General features: G+C 32.0%; 1 protein-coding gene and 1 long non-coding RNA gene across 6 annotated transcripts in view; one reads left to right on the top strand and one right to left on the bottom strand.

Moving 5' to 3' along the window:
- Window positions 1-14,408, bottom strand: part of CrebA (Cyclic-AMP response element binding protein A) — a 79,381-nt gene extending 64,973 nt beyond the window's left edge. For 2 of the 5 annotated variants that reach the window (XM_036361062.2, XM_036361060.2), the window contains exons 1-2: window positions 14,013-14,408; window positions 8,861-9,149 (exon numbers count right to left, since the gene is read on the bottom strand). In XM_036361062.2, coding sequence (XP_036216955.2) covers window positions 8,861-8,917 — 57 coding nt within the window. In that variant the 5' untranslated portion in view covers window positions 8,918-9,149; window positions 14,013-14,408. Of the gene's footprint in view, window positions 1-8,860; window positions 9,807-14,012 lie in introns of those variants that run through there. The other 3 variants (XM_036361061.2, XM_070111815.1, XM_070111816.1) reach the window with 3 other exon arrangements.
- Window positions 1-21,600, top strand: part of LOC118680581 (uncharacterized) — a 98,618-nt gene that overhangs the window by 70,841 nt on the left and 6,177 nt on the right. The window lies entirely within an intron of this gene.

A 21,600-nucleotide genomic window follows, 5' to 3' on the forward strand; every position in this document is an offset into this window, starting at 1 on the left:
AAGTGTGAGATGGAAATTTAAAAATAAAATAAAAATGCAGAAAAAAATGAATACAAAAAATTTTTTTTAATAAATTATATGAGCATACGAAGAAGAAAATAAAAAACACGGAAAAATGTAAACTGCGGCTGCAGCGAAACATACCCTTCACAAATACAAAGGGTTCCTTGCAAGAACTTGATTCTGATCGTTCAGTTTGCATGGCAGCTACATAATATTATATAGTGATCTGATCTTAACAATTTTTTCGGAAACTATATTGTTGCTTTAGTTGTAATGCAGCTATAGCTCGTCGCTGATCATTTAGCTATATATGTGTATATTTTATAGCGTTCACGACATTTCCTTTTGGGTGTTACAAACTGCGTGGCAAACATAATATACTATGTTCAGGGTATAAAAATAAAAATTTGGCACGCAGTGCCTTACATACATATATACAATATACATACATACGTAATTCAAAATTGCAAAATTTCATTGAACTCTTTGAACCAAACCCAAAAGTGCAGATGAATACGAAATAAACAATTTAACTATACACTTTTCTCTGCCTTTTGCTACAAATCTGCCTGATGACTCATTTTCTTATTATAACTTTACTTTACTTATATTTGTATTTTTATTATCTCGATTTTTCGCTATCTTCTTCAACTCTTCAACTTAAATTAATATTTTAGACATATTGGGGTCAACCAGCATCACCACCTCTACGACCACAACCATAGGCAATTCGATGAGCTGTATGTATGTATACAACTGTACTTGTCAGTTGTGTGTCTGCGGCAGCATTGCCGATAAGTCTTTCATATGTGCCAACATCGTCGTCATAGTCGACGTTGATGTCAGTTGCAATATTGGTGGTATAATCACCACCAACTGTGGCAACAAATATATTTAATAAATTGCGTAGCAAAAATGTGGCTATTGTAAATCCATATATAATATATGTACATACACACCAACAAACAAATGTGAAGGCAATGTGGGAATTATAAATTTTTTAATTAATAACCGTTAAGCTCACATTGTGTGTTAATTAAGTAACATTCACCGAAATGTAAAATGTGAAAAAAAAATTCTTGAAGTTGATTGAGTGTCTGTTTGGAAGGCTATTTTTATAGTTGTAACCAGAGCACTTAAGGGAGGAAAGTCGCCAATATTGTTAGCAACAGTGGTGAAAAAAAATAGTTTTAGTGTATATTTTGTTGCTCTTAAAATTCCTACGTAACCTCAAAATTCAAAACTATATTTCTCTCATTTCTCTGCTGTATGGTTTTAAAGCCTGTAAAGCAATTTCATGTATAATCTCTGTATGTATACTGTTTCATTCACTTACGAACCGCTGTATTGAAGTTCTCAAATTCTTTATGAGAAAACAAAAACAACTTAATTTAAAATTAGAGTAAAGGGTTCTTACCCTAAAATTAGCGGTAATAGTGATAGCTGTTTATGGTGCCCTTATTTCATTCACTTAATAGTCGTGGTTGTGTAGTTCTCCAATGGTTTATAAGATAAAACCTAAAACGCCTAAATTTATAATGCCGGGGTGTGAAATTACAAGTAATAGTGATAGATCTTCATGTGGTGCTTCAATGAAATCACCTGCTGAGCATTTTTTTTTTAGTTTATTAAATATTAATTATGTTCTTTTTTTATTTAAGCACTAGCTCTGCTAATATTTACTTTAGGCTGTGTGCCACCTGAATTTTTGATTAATACAAAAGCTCTTAGCTCTGAAATAAACATAATTACAATATAAAACTTTCTCGGCGTTGGCAATTATAAACTATATAGGGCTTATAACTTATGTTAATTTTAGGTTTAGCTTTTTTCTATTATCTATGTTTTTGCATGATTAGTGCATGCTTATAAAAGCTGTTTTCACTTTTGGTTTTTTATTCGTTTCCCTAATCGACCTTTCACCGCTATTAAAACAGATAATTTTGCGTCAAAATATTGCAGTAAACGTTTGTCGATGCTACTAATTGAGTTTATATCAAAATAAGATTTTTTTTGTTTAATTTCACTTGTCAAAAGTAAAAGGTTAATAATGAAAAATTAACAGAAAAAATAAGTCCACTGAAAAATAAAAGTAATGCTAAGATATTAATTAATTTTGGGCGCTTAAAATATTTTTATATAAAAGTTAAATAGGCGCTTAATATATTTACTTATGCAAACACATACACAAATCGGTTACTAAATTTATTAGCAGGCATTACTCAAACTAAGCACTTTTTGCTTTGTTTTACTATTTTAAGCGCCTAATCTTTATATCAGATACGCTTATATAATATATGTATATACACAATTTGTTTGTATATGCTGATAAATTCAGAAAAATATCGTATAAGGTCTAAAGACCTGTTGTTGTCTGCTGCTCGAAATTTGTTTGATAACTTTTTTTCTGTTTTTTTTTTTTGTTTTTTTTTATATATAATATATGCATGTATTACACTTTCGCTTACATACGAAAAATTTAAGAATGCCTGAGATATGCATTATCTAAAGGTCATTTTAAAATGTGATCAGCAATAAAAAGTCTGAATTAACTTAAAACAAAATTTACAAATACATGCATGCATATTAACATATACTTGTATGAACATAAAATTATCTAAATGTATTAATTTTTATACAATAAGACCAGAGTCGTCGTACGCTGATGTAAGCGCAGCGGCGCGAACCAATTGAAAAGCTACCAAATATGCAGGCCTTTTAACTAATACACATATACACATATACTCGTATATTGTATATATTTATATTATTAAAAACAAATTTTTACATATATACGCCAACTTACTACCAACCACCGAAAAACAATATTTTTTTTCTACTTCTTCGAAAAAAAATTTTTTGATTAATTTTTATTTTTGCTATTCGCTGCTGTGTCGCGCCTCTGTCGCATTGCGTTCGTTGCTCAAATTTCGGTTGAATTTGCATTTATTACCATTAGTTTCTAAATACTCGTGTTTAAAACGCGAAACAGACAGAAAAAAAAAAACATTTTTTTTGTGTTAAAGCAAATTGGCAACAAAATAACTGAAATCAGCTACAAAAATAACAACAACGGATATACTTAAATTATAATAAATATTATAATTGAATATATTTGTAAATTATATACTTTTACTACACAAAAGAACACACGAAAGCGCTGTCGAGCAACAAACAACGCAGCTTAAAGCAACAGCCACACAGTCACACATATATGTATATATAGTTATATAATATTATATATATTTATATAAATTTAAGTACACAAAAGTATAAATATACGAATTTAATATATATATTTTATTATATATATTTATATAAATTTAAGTACACAAAAGTATAAATATACGAATTTCATAGATTAATTTGTATTGATACACTCGTACCGGCAGTGAACCGCAACGAAAGCGTGAAATGTGATCAAGTGAATGTCTCCTGTGTATTACTTGATTTCACAGCGACTTTCATTCATATCTGTATAACTAGCGATACATATATGCATATATATAGCATAGCATACTGCCAAATTGTTCGTTGTTGAGCGTCATTTGTCTACAGTGCCGCCGACAGATGCATGGTACTGGCTGCGCCGCGCTGCCTTATCAATATTCATAAATTATGCATTCGTCGAAAAAGTCACATTTCTCGTATAGCAACTTGATTAACGTTGGTTAATTTGTTTTAATTTAAATGTGTTGGTGCGGTAAAATGTAGAGAAATTGCTGTCGTTATTAGTATATAGAGTTTACAAATTGAAATGAAACAAGTTCAATATTATGTTATTGATTTCCTGTTGCAAGTGAGTCGAGAGGCAACTGTAAAAAATTTTAAATTCTGGCACTTTCAAAATTCATGTTATAATTTATTTTAAAAAATTCTATAAATTGTTAAAGCATGCAATAATAATTTACTGGTGTTATCGTTAAACTATTGACTCAAATTTAGCTGCATTCGGCGCTCTTTTTAATAAACGACGCGTACTTTCTCTATTATATTGAAATTTGCAACTTTTTTAGGTTAGTTTGCCATATATATTAATTAATAAAAAAGAACAGATTCTCAAATTTGACAATTTGCTTTTGGGAATACAGAAAATCTTAAGCGCCTGAGAAGTTCGTTCTAAAAAACATAGTGAAGTCCTTAGCTGAAGCCAGCCCTTATGTTAGAGAAAACCGCGAACCTCTCAGCGTCAAGATTTAGTGGTTCATGAACATTCACTTAAGAAACCAAATTTTCTCCTCCCTTTTTATGCTTGAGCAGAAAAGCATAGTTACCTTATAATAACGTTCAGTCTACCTATTAACCTAGAAAGAATATATTCGATAGTTTTTCAGTCTTTTTCAGTTTAAACTTAGTGGAAGCTTATATTTTAAGGAGCACACCCAGTGTGGTATGAAGAAAAATCGTTTTTTTTTTTTATATAGATAGCCTTATCTCTGCGCCAAATCTCAACTTAAAGAGAATTCGTGCTCATATTGATAACAGTTTTTTAAATTATTTTGAACTGATTAGTTTGACTCACAGCTGCTTAAGAAATTACGCCATTTATAATGCTATATACTTGTAGCGTCTTATCTCTAAAGAGTCTCTTAGCAGGGATGCTTACGCTATTGTATATGCTCAGGAAATGGCGCTGGAGTCAAAAATGTTGTGAAAATCCAATTTTAAGATCGAAATTTTCATACATATAACCATCTAAATAGTTCCCCTAATATTCGCCGAAACTTTTAACAAAACCTCTGGACCGCAATTAAAACTGCGCTCATTTCATTAGCCAATATTTTTCTTATAGAATTTTCGGCCTATTCAATCAAATGTTAACAACAATTTCCTTATCACAGTTAAAAACATGATAATAATGCATGTAGCATGTTCTTCCTCTCTTTGCCACACCGGTTCGAATGCCAAGTGGATGCTGTTGTTGTAAAATACAACAAATATACTATATTATGTATGTTATAAAACATTTTGGGAAAAACTTGGAATTCTTGAAATATTTCAATAACATTTCCGCCGCGATAAGCTAAAAGTTGGAGTATCAACTAGTGCCGGGGTACAGTCTATTATTTTATATAAGTATAAAGAGACACAAAAGCTAGTACTGAAAGTGTCGGCTGAATATTGGCATAACGGCATACAAATATACATGCGTACATTAGCGATGCGACGCAGCACTTCCCCACTCATTTACGCAAGCGTTCTTTGGAGCCGGTACAATGGCGTGAACTTATCTAAAAACATGCTTGTTTGGTTTCAATTCCAATTGCTTGCAGTTTCCATATACTCGTATCTAAGTATGAGTATTGCTGTCACAAATTCTTATCAATAACAACTAAATTTGTGAGAGAAAAAGTATAATGAAAAAAAAAAAAAATTCAAAATACAAAAAAACTTCACTGCTTCTCTTATGATGGTAATACTGGTGTGAGGTGTGTAGTTTCGGTGGTATTTTGTCGAAAAAATTTCATTAACACTTGCCATTATATACTTGATTATCACAACAACAACTTAGCGGTACTATATTTTTACATAAATACATAATTGAATACTACAAGAATGACTGTATTTTGAAATTTGGTGTTCCAAGAAATATTGTAATTTCACTATAAAACTTTCAAAACACATCACAACCACAAATACAGAATTTTTTTTGCTCTTTTGCTCCTCAAAGTTGCTATGGAAATACTTAACTTATCGATAATTTAATATACAACACTTATTTCTCGACCAATTTCTTCCACTTCTTACTTGTTTTCGGCGTTGTTTTCCAAAACACACGCAAGCCTGCCTATTTATTTCATTTTCTTTTTATAGTATTCGAACGAACAAACGAATTATTAATGTGTAAAACTGTACTGTTAAATGTGTGTTATTTGATTATAATGTCTGATTTATCGGGGTTGGCATCATTTAATGTTGCTTGTAACTTGTTGAATTGCTTGTGAAATTTTTTTTTTTTATATATAAGTTTGATGGCTTTAGCAACAAATATTTGCTGGTAGTTGCGGCAAATTGTTTTGTGGAGGGAGTGTGAGCGGCATTTCATATATGAAGTACATATGAAGACTTTTTGGTGGTGGCAATAATAAAATTTTTGAACTGTGAACATATTTTCATGCTTTTGTGAAATGGAAGGCAACATAAGAGTCTCTGTGTACATAGTATTTGTATTTTATATAAGTGTTATGTTTCTGTATATATTTGGAGATTGATTCTAAATGGCATACAAATTTTTTGTTTTGACAAATTCGCTTATGCATGGTTAGATATATCTTAACCAGAAGTGAAAGTTTCCCAATCATGCCCTTAAAGAGTGTGGATCCGAAATGTGGGAGACCACAACAGCAAATATAATCGTAAATATTAAATAATTTCAGATTATTGTATTATATAACTATAAATTAGTCGAAAATTCGGGTAGTTCTCAGACTACAATATATTCTATTGGTAATCATCGATAAATAATTACTCTAGATATTGTTTGAACACTTAGTGATATAAATCACATATTCAAAAATTAATTTAAAATCGTGTTAATATGTAGCAAGTGAGCTCTCATTTTTGCTATGTATAACTGGACAACATTTAGAAATTCAAATTGAAATCTATTGAGAGAACTTCTTCATTTTATGAAAGGAGAGCACAGACTTTCTCTAATTAAAGAATTATATTCTTTTAGAGTATTCTATATTTTTGTATTTTTTTCGAATCGTTAACAAACGTTAGAGATCAACGAAAGATTATGACTAGTTATTTAATAATTTTCCGATATCGGAGAAGCTTCTTCATTTATATGCAGACAGACGGAAAGGCGAACAGACGGACGTGGCTAAATCAACTCAGCTCGTCACGTTGATCATTTATAAATATATATTTTATAGGATCTCCGACTTTTCAATTTAGTTTTTGGCTAATCCCTTATATATTGTATATATTCATTATGAGATTTCACATTGTTAAATAAACTCTTCCTAAATGCCGAAATTTATAACCTAAAAATATTTTTTTAATTTCTGTACATAAATGATTAATGAAAAAAATTTTATAAATAATAACAGGTCGTTACATTAGTTGCTTGTTGCTAAAGCTTAACGGTTTGTTGCTGTAATTAGTTGCACATTGTTCCAACATTTTCAATTTACTTTATATTTAAACGAAAATGTGCTCTTTAGCAAATACAAAGTACTCAGAAAAAAAAATATATGTGAAAAAAATTAATATTTGGCGAGCACAAAGAAATCATGTGCGCCATGCGACCATTCATTCAGACAATAGAGCATTCGTCATACGCAGCAAGCGCACGCAATTGCACAGATACAGAACAAAACATATATAAATATAACACTGTGAGTTTCGCTCATTGCAAATCATGCTGTAATCAAGTTAAAAATAGCTGCACATACTATGAAGAGGCTGCCAACGAGCGCGACTCATTCTAAAAAGCAGCAACAAATGCATGTTTGCATGCAACACACAATAAATATGAATTACACATACACGCGCAAACACACGCAAGTATGCGCGTGCTGCGGCTGCAGCAAATTCATACAAAACATAATTTGTTGTGCCACTAAACATTCCGCAAAAATAGCAAATAGCAATTAGGCAATCATTTAGCCAATCTCTGTGACGAATGTGCATGTGTATACATATGTGTGTGTGTTCTTATAAATTAATGATTGAATGAGTAAGTGTGTGATTGAATGCATGGCTTTGGGGCAGCAAGCGTTTGTTGATGTAGTCATTTCTGTAAATTTACGGTATTATTTTATGTGCAAAATTTTTTCATATATTTTTTCACACTTCAACAAGAATTCAGCGTAATTTGCCGCATATGCATGTAAAATTTACTACTCAAATGCAATAGCGGAAAATTTTCGTATTTAATGCTCACATGCATACAAAAACATATGCAGTTTATGCTTTTGGCATTGGCGTAGAACTTAAATGCGCACATAGGAAAAATGCAGTTATGTCGAAATAAGATTTACAACCGGAAAAGGTGAGTAAAATATCTATTTTGTAGGCGCATAAAAAATTCCTTGATTTATAGTTGGTTTTTGAAGGATGAGTATATTTATTTTAAAAATTATTAATGAGAAAAAAAAATATTTTTTATACGTTGGGTTACTTTACTGGCGTTTTAGTAAGGTTCCTTAATTTTTTTGAAAATATAATATAGCCTATGTACACCGGAGAGCGTGTAGCTTCCCAAGAATGAAAGAATTTTTCAAACCCGTATATAGTTTCGGCGCCTATTCAATTCGAACAAACAAACAATCAAATATTTTCTATTTATAATATTATCAAGGATTATGTATAAAAAATCTATTTTATTCAGGCATTAGAAATTTTATTCATATGTTTAATTCTTTTTGAAAATTACATAATATTGTTCAACATCAACTCACACGCAATCTGTCAAAAAAAGGCTACTGAAAACAGTACCTCTACTTGGATCACACGATTAGTTATACGCAAATTCAAATAACCACAAGTTCTACTCTTTTTGTACAAATATAGAAATTTAATACTCGATTTCGAACAATATTTTTTAGAACAAGCCTAAGTTTCTAACCTATGTTTAATCACAAGAAGATTTATTAGCTGAAACATTTCTAGATTATGCGCTGCTCTCCTTTGCCTTAGGCTAAGCGCACATTGTAAAGTTTCAAACACGAAATCAAAACGGAAGCCAAGAAATATTACAGTTAATTTTTAAATTACAAGTACTCGGTTCGTTTTTATAACAAAATTTTTTTGCTTGCATTTTGCACCATTATGTGTACAACATTAGTCTAATTCAAGAGTTATTACTATCTAACTACTTTTTCACTTAAAAATTTGTCAAACTCACCGGATCTAAATCGGAATCCCATATATCTTTCAAATCGCCATCATAAAATCCTTCCATTTTTGTTGTTGTTCTTGTTTTTTTTTTTTGTTTTTTTGTTTTGTCGCTTGCTTGACTTTTGTGTAAGTTGGTGCTTCAAGCGCCGAACTTTACGTTTATTGGCACAGAGTTTAACCGTGGTACGTTATCAGGGGTCGTCAAGCGGGCGTTGGTTTTTTTTAAACCGTTTATTAAGCACTTATTTTGTTATTTTATTCTACACTTCTGCTATATATATTAAACTTTTACTTGTCTGCTTTAGTAGTAAGGGAAAAAAGAGAACACACTATATTAATTTATGATTTATTTTTTTCAAAACTTTAATGCAAATTTTTCAACTTTTTATCTATAGTATATTTAAGTTAACGATTCAAGTTTTTTCTTAATATATATTTAATTTTTAACGGTACAATTAGCGCATTTATGAGCAGTTTATGATGATTTTTTTAGCATTATTTTTAATTTGTTGTGATTGAAATCTTTCTGTCGCTCAAATTTATTTGTTTGTTAGCAAGTATATATGAATATATTTTTTGTTTTCATTTCTGATAACCATGTCCGGTACGTGATTTTTGTTTTACTGTTACAATCTTTTTTACTTATTTTATTTGTATTTTTGTAACTTTAACTTCGTACATGTGAGGTCGTAGGGGCCGGTTTTTTTTGTTACTTCACTGACTGATGCTTTTTTTCTGTGTAGTTGCGAGTTCAAGAGTTTAACCTACTTTTTAAGCGTGGCTTTTTTGTTGCTTCGTCGGCACTTATATTCGTCGTTTTAACCGTTTGTTTGCAGCATTTGTTGTTCTAAATTGTATTTGTTTGTTGCTCAATGCTTTTTTTGTTTGAACTTAGAATGCTACGGCTAAAATTTTGTCTATATTCTAGTAGGGAAACCGTTAAAGCGCGTTTGCTGAAAATGTAATTACATGCATTTTATTTTTAGATTTCCTTAATTGATTATTGCTGTTTGATATTTTAGAATTGTTTGATTTTTAACGGCTGTTTCGCAGCAAGTACTTTTAATTTTTTTACTTATTGCCAATTTAAATTTTATTGCATGCGTTAATTGCAGTAAATCTGTAGCTTAAAATTGTTTCGTTACAATACTTAAAATTTTTTTCCATAACAAATTAAATTGTTTGCTATAACTTTTTGCTATAATTTATCTTTGCTACAATTTTGTTTTGTAATATTTTTCTACAGCTTGCTGCTTGATTTTTTCAAACATAATTGTTTTTAGTTATAACTTTTTGTTATACTTTTTGCTATAATTTTGTGCTATATTTTTTTTACATATTTTTTTCTATATTTTATTTATATAATTTTTATTAAGTTTTTTAATATAATTCTTAAAACCTTCCGCCTCAAAACCACTATCCGTTGCACATTTGCGCTTGCCTTTTGCACACTACTTCTTCTGCTACTCTCAATAACCACCACCCAGAAATTCCACAAATTCTTTTTACGCATAACCCGTTTACTCTTTCTGGCTGCGGCATGCAAGCTTGTTGCGTAAACTAATAGATTGCTGCTGCTGCTACGGCCGGCCACTTGCCGCTCACTGCTCGCATGCTAGCACTTTTCTTGCTTCAACAATAACTGATTTTTCTTGAAAATCTCTTTTTCTTTTTACTCAATATGTACTGTTGCATCAACGCAGCAAACAATGCAACCACAGTCCTTGCTTGGTCGCTTCCATGCAACAGCTACGAGTACTTGCTGCCAGTTGCTGCTTGTTGGCCGACAGCAACCTGTTGCTTCTGCAGCAAACGCTAAAATTGTGTGCCTGCATATGTATGGGCCACTTGTTGCCAGTTGTCACGGTCGTGCAACTTGTTGCTCACTCCAAACTACTTGCATAAACACAAACATACATACATATATATTGCATTTACTGTTGATTGCGTTTTGTATGCGTTGTTTTTTCTTCTGTTCCTTTTTTTTGTGTTTTGTTTTTGTGTCTCTTTTTGCTACACTCATGTTGTTTGCCAACTTTTCACGCCACTTACCAGCTCGCAGTCGGCCTGCGCCTGCCTGTTGCAACTGCTGCTTTCTTTGCACACTTTTTACCACACATACATATATATATACATATATTTATTTTTCTAACTGCATGGCTTGTGTATGTGTAACCATATATACATATGTATTTATGTATGCATGCTTGTTGGTGTGTCAGAAATTCTTATTAGCTCTGTTTGTGGCTACTCCTGCGCCGTTGTTGGCCACCAATTGGCATATGGATGACTTATTTTGCACTATAAACGCTGGCCACTTGTCCGACAGCCAGTCAGTCAATCAGTCACAGCGTCAATAGTTGACTTTGCCTTTGACTTTGATGATAACTCTAGGCAAAGCAGCAGTGTCGCTGCGGTAGACTTACGGTACGTAAGTACTCTACGTATGTACATGTGTGTATATGTATTTGCCTTTTCGGTTATATTTATTTGGTTAGCAGCGCGCTTAACGGCCACTTGGATTTTATGTTGATTGAAGCAGCGCTTCGTTCTCAGTTCTTCTTTCACATTTGCAATTGCATTTCCCTATTTCATTTGCATGTCATATAGCTCATGTATACAGTTGTATGTGTGTATGTGTTTCTGTGTATTTTTCTTAGTTTTGCAATGCACTTTTCTGTTTTGGCTGTTATTAGTTTTTCTCGGTTGCTTGCTTATTTATTGGTTTTTACAGTTGATTGTTGGTTAGCTAGTTGAGAAATTGGCTTTTATCTGGCGTATTAACTTTTGCTGCTTCTGTTGATTTTTCTGCCTCAGTCATGATTATTCTGTTATTTTTGCTTCTAATTTCTTATTTATTTTTGCCTGGCTGTTCGCTGCGCACCACTTGTTGCCCACTGCTCTAGTATTGTTTGCTGATAATACTGGATAAATTCATATATACATATGTACATACATAGTTGATCTTCATGGGCGTGTGAGCAGCGTGTGCGGTGGGGGCGTTTGGCAAATCGTCTATCAGCTGCTTGTGCAATTTATTGCCAGTATGTTTGTGTTGTGTTTTTGTTCTTTTTGCAATATTCTGGCATTGGAGAATCTGTGTTGCCGTTGCTTACCGTGTAATCAATTACTCGTCCGCTGTTGTTATTGTTTTTTTGTGCCTTTTTTTAGACTGGCGCGCTCAAAGTGCAATAAATATGAGTGAGTTTCTGGTTTTTTGTTTTGCATTAGTATTATTGTTGGTTTTCTTTGTTCTTTTTCGTTGATTTATGAGTTCACATGCTTTGAATTGTAAAATGCAAAATTTTCAAAGTAAAAATTGCATGCTTGTAAAGGAGGCGTGAATTATTACTTTTCAATTGAGGACTTTAATCAAATATTTCTAAAATTTTTAACTTGTAGGTTTTCTTGACACAAGAATTATTTAATTATTAAAACTTTAACCAAATTCTTTACAAAACTACTCAGTTTCAAACACAAAAAAAAATCTTTTCAAATTAATTTTAGTTAATTGAATAATTTTTATGAAACGAGATGAAATTAAAAAGTTTTTAATTATTTAGTACATATTTTAATAAAATAAATTTTTATAAAATTGAATCAAATTTAAAATAAATAAATTAAATATTTTTTGATTATATTATAAAAAAGTTTTATTTTATTAAATTTAAAAAAATATATATATTTTATTAATTTATTTTAATTAAATAGACTTTTATGAAATTGTATTGAAATTAAAAAAAATTAATTTCTTTATGAATTTATTTGAATTATACTAGTTTTTATGATTTTGAATTGTAATTTAAAAAAATTATATTTTTACATTAATTTATTTAAATTAAATTTTTATGTAATGAAATTAAAAGCATTATTTTTTTTCATTCATTTATTCGAATTATTTCCATTAATTTTTATGAAATGAAATGAAATCATTATTTTTTTTACATTCATTTATTTGAATTATTTACATTAAGTTTTATGAAATATAGTTGAAATTAAAAAAAAAATACTAATTTAAAAAACTAAAATTGTTCATTAATTCATTTTAAATTGATTTTTATAAGATTGTTTCAAAATTAAAAAAAAATTATTATATTTAATAATTTAGCTTAATTAAATTAAAATTAAAAAAAAGAATTATTAATTTAAAAACTTATTTTAATTAAAGTTATTATTATGAAATTGAATATAAATTTAAAAAGTAAATTCATTTTGTAATTTACAACAATTAAACAGATTTTTTTGAAATATTGTTGAAATTTAAAATAGAATAAAAAAATTTAATTCATTTAACTAATTATTTTTTTTTTGTAATTAAATTAATTTTTGTGAAAAAGAATTAAGCAAAAAATTCACGAAACGTGCTTTAAAAAAAAAAAGTTTGTTGAGATAGCAATTGTTTATTTGGTTATATCTATATATATTTTTTTTTGCATAAAAATTTGCATAAAATAATTGGTTTTTCTATTACAAATTACTTATTTACGGTTTCACTTCAAGTTTAGCTAATAAAAACATTTTATATTTTATTTCAGTACATATATAACCATATATGCATGCATGCATTATTTTTCATGCTACAATATGCTTTAACGTTCTAATTTTTTTTTTTGTTTTCTTATTTTCTTGCGTTATTCTTCCTTTAGTTTTTACCATATTTTTATGATATATTTTTTCGTTTATTTTTTTGTTGTCTTGTTTTTAAATTCTTATTGGCAATAAAGTTTTGCAAGCATTAGCAATGCGCTTTTGTTTGTTGCCTTTCTCAATTGCTTATATACATATTTTTTTAAGCGCTTGCAATTTGTTAAATTTTACAAAGATTCTCTTTTTACGCTCAATTCCGTTTTGTGTTTTACTTTCTACTACAGTTTTGCCTGTTTTCTTCACCACTACCAAATCACACTTAGTTTTCATATAATTTCACTTATTATTTAATTAAAAATTTCACTGCAATTAGCGTATAGGGTTTCGCCTTAATTAGTAGCTTTTTTGCTGTTGTTGCACAAACCGTAAAGGGCAAAATGCCAGCATGCACACACACATACGCGCGCACTCGTGCTAAATGTGTCACGCTTGTAATTTTTTATCAACACAAAAAAATCTTACTAATAATTTATAACAAAAAAACAACAAAAACAATAAAAATATGATTATACTTTTATAATACAGCGCTCTACTGCTTGCCGCTACCCACAATTACATATAATATATATTATATGTATATGTAAATCTTCGGTTGTTGATAGCCGGCGAAAAGAAATGTCGTCAAACTGCGGCTTGAAGCGGCGATAATAATTAACTGTGCACAATTGTTGTGTACCACGTATTGAATTAGAACTTTTCTGAGCTACTCAGTAACATTAAAATTAAACGTTTAGTTCGCTTTTACTTTTAAACTTTAGTTAAATTTAATTAAAATTTATAACGATTTCATGTGTGTTAATTTTGTTTTGCTTTTGCTCTCTCAATTGATATTTTCAATATATAAAATTATTTTTTCCGGTGACTGTCCGTCGCACGACTGCAACCAAAAACGGCACTAGACTAAATGTCAGTCAGTGAAATTCTTTTCAATGTGAACCAGCCCCAGCGGCAAAAGCAACAGAGCAAGAAAATACACACACATTTACACAGCCAGTTAAGCGAAGCGTGCGCTCACCGCCGACAGTGACTCCATCGCAAAGCCAACGCGCGCCTACCTTTTGAGTGCTCGTGTGCTCGCCGCATTTGACGCACACACCACCATCACCACATATGCCATGTCCGAAAAAGCGGATATATACACACATACATACGCGCGCACACTCTCACATTTACATCAGCGGCATGACGACGCACGGTGAACCCATTGCGGCTGCTGAGCGCGTGTGTAGTGGTGAGTTGGCGCTGGCGGCCGTTGATGGTGTTGGCTGGTTTGCAGCGCTTTGTGGCCACAGCTGTTGTAAGCAACAAGTGAGCGACGACGCGCTCTCAATGCAATCGAAAAAATCGCCAAAATAAAAGCAAAATAAAGTGGAAAGTGCCGAGTAAGAGCTGTGCTGTGCTGGTAGTGGTGCGCATATGCATGTATATAGTATGTATGTATGGACAGTGAGACCATTGTATAGGCGAGAGCGAGCTCTTAACTTTGACTTTTTTAAGTGAAAAACTCCCGCTGGAATGGGTTTGGCAATGCTTACGGGAAAGGCCGTTTCAAGGCGTTTGACGGCCCGTTGAGGTGCGCTATGTGTGTGTTGCTGTGTATTACACTCAGCGTTCACAGTTGGACGTAATTGTAATATTTAATTGGTAATTTGTATAGCGAGGCGGAAATCGCTCTCTTTCTTGCCAGCAAGCGCATCTCTTTTATATTGAAAGATATTTTTTGATTTACTTATAAAATAGTTAAAGGTTAGGCTTGAGCTGGCGCGAAAAAGCTGGTGTTAATGATTATTAATAATTTTTTTTTATCTACTAATTTTTATATTCTTTTCAAATTTCTTTCCATAAAAATAATATCAAAGTGGTGTGTCTACAATTTTCTGTCGTCATTGCATTTTTGTACCCTGAAGAGGGTGTATTAAGTTTTGGCACGAAGGAGAGCATATAAAATATACATATACAATATATAAATGATCAGCATTACGAGCTGAGTGGATTTAGACATGTCCGACTGTTTGTCTGTCTGTATATACGCGAACTAGTCCCTCAGTTTCTGAGTTATCGATTTGAAATTTTACACACGTCCTTGTCTTTCCAATAAGCTGCTCGTTTGTAAGTATCGCAGATATCGGCTTACTATAACATATATGTTAGCTGTAATGCACACTTTAAAATCGGAATCAAGCGCTTGTGTTGAAAACCTTTACATTTGGCGAGATATATTCACAAACTTTGGCATAGGCTATTGTTAAAGGCAATGGTGCAATCTCCGGTGAAAATGGTTCAGTTTGGATCACTAAAGCATATAGCGGCCATACAAACTGTCCCTTCAAAATTAAGTTCTTGTAAGGAATCTTTTGCATTTGTGAGTATAGTTTCGGTGTAACCGCAGTCAACATTTTTTCTGTTTTTTTATTAACTTATTGATTCGTAGAAAGCCGTCATCCATTTCCTAAAATATAAGTGGCTCTGAATCACACTAATGATGTTGTTCAACAAAAATATCAACAAATAGTACAAATAATACATTCGCAATGGGTGGTGATCGTTTTGAGCCACACACAGTGACTTAAGATAATAAAATCTCTCCGAATCCATAACCATTCCGACATCCGATATCAGATAATATTTAAATCTTCATGCTCATACGTACTACACATACATTTTTACATCTATTATCAGCGCCTAAACGCCTCCTTTTTTAATTCTTATTGTAAATACCATAAACTTCTCTATTTCTAAATACCCTAAATTGAAATTCCTTCATATTTTCCATTGCACTTCAAAAAAAGTTATGTGACTTGTTTGGCTGCACTCTGTATTTGTTATTGTTGCTTGCTCGTCAAACGCTTATCACTTACAGTTATCAGCGTCGCTCGCTACTCATTTGCATTTCATTAACATCGATAGAGCCTAGCATTATCAGCACATAAGGTAAAATAATTACGGTCATACCAAATAAAACAAACGCTTGCTGACGGCATGCAGTTGGACAGCCAGACCGCTTTATGCGGGTATCACATGCGAGCAACTCATGCCTTTGATAAAATGAAATGTGTTGCGTTGTAAATTTAAGAGCGATGGGGTTGAATTTGACGTTGGCCTCTCAGCTTTTAAGAGCACAACTTGGTATGCATATATTTGATTTATTTACTTTTTTTTGCCTTGTTTGCGTGTATTTGTGTTTAACCTGTTGTTAACATTTTTTGCCGGTCTCATGCCGGCAATTGTGGCACACACATACCTCAGGCATATAAGTACTCTAACGAGATACTTATGTGTGTTATTCACACTGACTTCAAAAGAAGGGTGGCCAACGCTTAATAGATAGTGATGCATTTTCTTAAAAAGTAATTAAATGGAATAACATATTTTTTTACAAAAAGATTTGTAATAAAGCTTTAAAATGCAAATATTTCTACATATTATATTGTATTTCGGAAGGAAATAAACTTATAAACCCACAAACTGACACATAAAAATGCACACAAAAAAAAAAAACGTTAACTTCGGTTGTGCCTAAGCTAAAACATCCTTCATAAATACAAAAGATGCCTTACAAGAACTTTTATCGGTCAGTTTGTATATATGCTATAGTTATCCGATGTAAACAAAAGGGACGTTTGCACAATTTCAGATCGATATCTCAAAAACTGAGAGACTATTTCGCTTATACTTGTATAATATGGATAGACGGTTATGGCTAAATCGACTCAGATCATTTATATACACTTTATAGGATCTCCGACGTTTCCTTTTGGGGGTTACAAACATCATGACAAACTTAATACGAGTGATCGTATGCCATACTCTTGGCCACAAGGAAAGTTAAAATTTTTATAATAAAAATATGCAAGTACCCAGGAGAATATTTTTAGAATTCTTATATGCACAGCTGGAGTGAAAAGACAAAATTTTGACCTCTGAATATATAGACTTCGAGTCGATGTGTATCCCGATGTGTTACTTATAAAAATTACCATTATGCTAAGAATAGCTTGTTGAATTTAATATTTAATCGCTTATAATTGACACTGTCAAAGATTAATTATTTCGCAAGGGGTTAGACCAGTCTAGAGCCCTAAAAAATGCCTAACTTTGACATTTCATAGACTAAGCAAAAGCAATTAATTTTAATATTTTCTTTCAGTCTTTATTAAATATGTATTAGAAAGTATAAACACATTTTTTTATTCTTCAGTAATAGCAAAAGAATTGTACGTAGTTTACTAGATAATTATATTGTGAAACTACAGCTTAAACTTCATGGGGATACGTCGGATAGTCTTCGTGTACAATCGTCGCCCGATTTGAAAAGCACAGTTAGAAACACTCTCTGAATACATCGATGTGGTATCGAATTGGCGAATTGGACACAGAAATAATTATTTTTGCACTAATATATTTATTGAAAAATGTTTTTAAGCCCCTAAAGTTCAAAGTGTTTAAGACCAAAACCTTTTTTTTTTGAATTTCTATCCCGACCCCTTAAACAATATCGAACCTTAAGAGAAATCAAGCTAACTACTTTGCAGCAATACAAATATTGAGCTAACCCGAAATTGCATAGATTAAACGTTACACGAGAGTGGGGGTGTGTCGTTCAGAGTTTTGTTTACTTCATTTATACTCTATACATAATACATAAATATACTATTAGCTTAAAGATATTATTTTACATTTTTTCTTGGGTTGGCAACCCTATGTTTTTATTGCTTACACCGATTTATAAGAAGTTATTCAACTTAACTAGTCTACTGTGCCTATACAAACAAAGTCTACTTGGCGTTGGTTTTATAACCATTTTAGGACAAGTTAACACTCCCAGCAGCAATTGTTTTAGCCACTGAAGTAGCACAAAAGCGGTAGTATAACTATTACTTTGTGGGAGCGGGCGTGATTTCGAGGCATTTTTCACAATGCACTTTGCTAGCCAAACGGCCTTCAATGAGCTCATGAGCTCTCAGCAATTTATATGCGCGCTCATTATTGCCTCTTAGTAGGCTTCAGGCGCGAGCTTGTTAAAGATTACATTGCGCTCTGTTAACAACATTCGTTAATTATGTGTGTGTGTGTGTTTAATTTAGTTGGTATGTATATGAAAAAGTAGTTTCTGCCAAAAATTTGCAACGCTTGTAATTTAATTTTTTACTACTCTCTTTTTTTGTAGCTAAACACATAAATGCTGAGAAATCAAGAAAATATGCGTGTGCATGTTGGTGTGTATGTAATCGAATATCCGCATTCACAATACCACATTCTTGCCACTTAAGCGCGATCAGCTAAGTGGCAGCACTAGCCTCCGTTGTTATATATATATATATATACATATATATATTATATGAATATGTGAGTGTTATGTATGCAGTTTCAGTTGGTGTACTAATTTTGTTTTTGCACGCTGACCTCTCATGAGTTTTGTAAATATTAGGATTGTCCCATAAGTTTGGCTTTGTTGTTAGGTTCCTCTTTGAAAACTATCTATAAGATGTTAAACCAGTCAAGAGCGCTAAAAAGTCTAAAATTAAAATTATATTGATACAAAATGAAGGCCTCTACGGGTTAAGGTGATTCTAGGAACTCATACTATCTGAAACAAAAAGTAAAACATGATCTTAATCTACATAGGACTCGCTAATAAAGTACGTACGCTTTCAGATATTTTTCTTGCAAAAGGAGGTTAAATTTCTTATCGAAAACATAAGCAAACATTGTTTATACAAAAATGTTTAATCATAGTAAAAACTGGCTATAGTTCTACCAACTGACTAGTTTCTGAGGACCCTCAAAAGTTATTTAAGTCAAAAAAATTTCGATTTTTTTTTTATTAGACTGGCCTTAATTCTTAACCCTAGTAAGCGTAAAGATGACGCACGTTGGACTATCGTTCCTTGCTTTTACGTGTATTTTTATACACTGAACAGGATATATAAATTTGGCCACGCAGTTTGTAACTCCCAGAAGGAAACAGCGGCGACCCTATAAAGTATATATAATACATACATAGAAATGATCAGCGTGACGAGCTAAGTCGTTTTAACCATGTGCTCCTCTCTGTATATACGCAAACTAATCGATCACAAATTTTGCACACGTTCTTTTCTCCCCAAGAAGTTGAAAGTCATTTATCGGAACCGCCGATATTGAACCACTATAGCATATAGCTGCCTTACAAACTGAACGATTGGAATCAAGTCCTTGTATGGTAAACTTTTTTATTTGGTGAGATATCTAAATGAAATTTGGCATAAACCATAGCCGGCTACGCTACAATCTTGTATGGAATATTTTATATTTCTGACGGAAATTATGGCCTCGGTGCAAACGAATTTAACGTTTAATCTTATTCATTTTATATGAGCTAGTTTTATGATTTATGATCATTAACTACCAACAAACAACACCCAATGGCTGGTTAAACCCTATTGCTCTCTCTTTACTCATAATTACAAAACAAAATCAGCTTAAGCCTATAAACAATTAGTTATCGAGCGACTTGATTTTATTACATATGTACATACTTGTACATTAAATAAAAAGTATTTGAATTTGCTTTAATTATTCTTATACGTGCACAACTTTTTCCTAACATTCTTTCGGCAACAAATTTCTACGCTTATATTCGCCTCGCGTAGCATACATAAAATACCGCAATTTTCATATGCGTATTTGTGCCGCCGGTTAACCTGTTTTTGTCACACCGACAAGACAATTGAACAGCCAAGTTCATCACAATCATATGCTTGTATGTATGTATGTACATATATTGGTGGTTCTACATACTCGCGCATACATACATATGTATTTAGTATTTCACGCGAGTTCTACTTCGGCCGCGCAGCCAATTCGTGCGACAAATATTTTTATATTTTTTTTATTCAAATTTTTCTAGCTGTTAGCGCAATTCTTAAAACGTTTCCAGCCCTCGCACCGTGCGCAACACCTCATACGGTGGCAGCGACTGACGCTGACGCTCGTCTTTTAAGCCATAAACTGGCTTTGCTCATTTTGGCCAACATTTTCGAGCTACTTACTGTCAAAGTAGACACACACATACCTACACCTACACATATGCACGCGTATACTGGTAGATAGCAACAGTGGAGTAGCGGCATTTTTTGTTTGCTTCTCTTTGGGTCGGCATATAAGTTAGCTGTCGTCACTGTTGTGATTTTCAGGTGTTTGGAACGTTTATGGAGTGCCCGTTGGATCACGACGTTTTCTAGTTTCTTTGACTCTACTATATTCATAAAACTGTTTCCGAGTAGTTACTGCCTAACTTTTGTAAATAGAATGTTTGAGCATTTTCGCGTGACTCTCGCAATTCATTTTCATTAATGAATTAATACTGCTTGGTTCTCTACAATTCTAACGTTTATGGCTGAAAAGCAGCTATTAATTTGTGTATATTTATTTAATTTTATTAGTTTGTTTTGTTTTGATTTATTTTTTGTTTTTTTTTTTTTTTTTTGGGTAGCGGAACTGGCTGTGCAACCAACTAAAAACGCTCTCATTTGTCGAATTTTCACTGTCCGCAAAATGTTCGTGCTTTTTGGTAATACCCAAAGCGTTGCTGCTTCTCACTACCGGATTCGTTTAGTGCTTATTTAATTTAATTCCCATTTTTTGTTGCGTTTTTTGCGCTTTTCAGTTATTTGAAATTTTATTGTATACAGTTTGTGGTATTAAGTGAATGTGAAGTGGTTGCTCAATAATTAAAATGCCAAATTTCAAATGTAGCTCACACACAGTTTCAACATTTCACTATAAAAGTTAGCATTAAGTATGTCTGAGTGTCTAAAATTATTTGAATTTAATTTAGATCCGGTTTTGAGTTGCATTTATGCAGAATATAAACTTGCATGAATCAGTTGCTAAGCAATATAAGCAATAAAATTGGTACTTTATTTATACAGTTATGTATGTGTATGTGTGTATTTAGAAATGCGAAAAAAATATTTAGAGAAAGTGAGAATTGTACGGAAACATTACGTCAGACTATGTAGAAGCATTTTTTTTCCCGTTTTCTGTACTGACAACTGCTAGCCAGTCTAAATTTGTACAATATGAGCAGCTTAAAGGGTACTGGTTTGACTGCCTAAA

This window comes from Bactrocera oleae, chromosome 6, assembly GCF_042242935.1.
Source record: "Bactrocera oleae isolate idBacOlea1 chromosome 6, idBacOlea1, whole genome shotgun sequence".
Classification (NCBI taxonomy): Eukaryota; Metazoa; Arthropoda; class Insecta; order Diptera; family Tephritidae; genus Bactrocera; species Bactrocera oleae.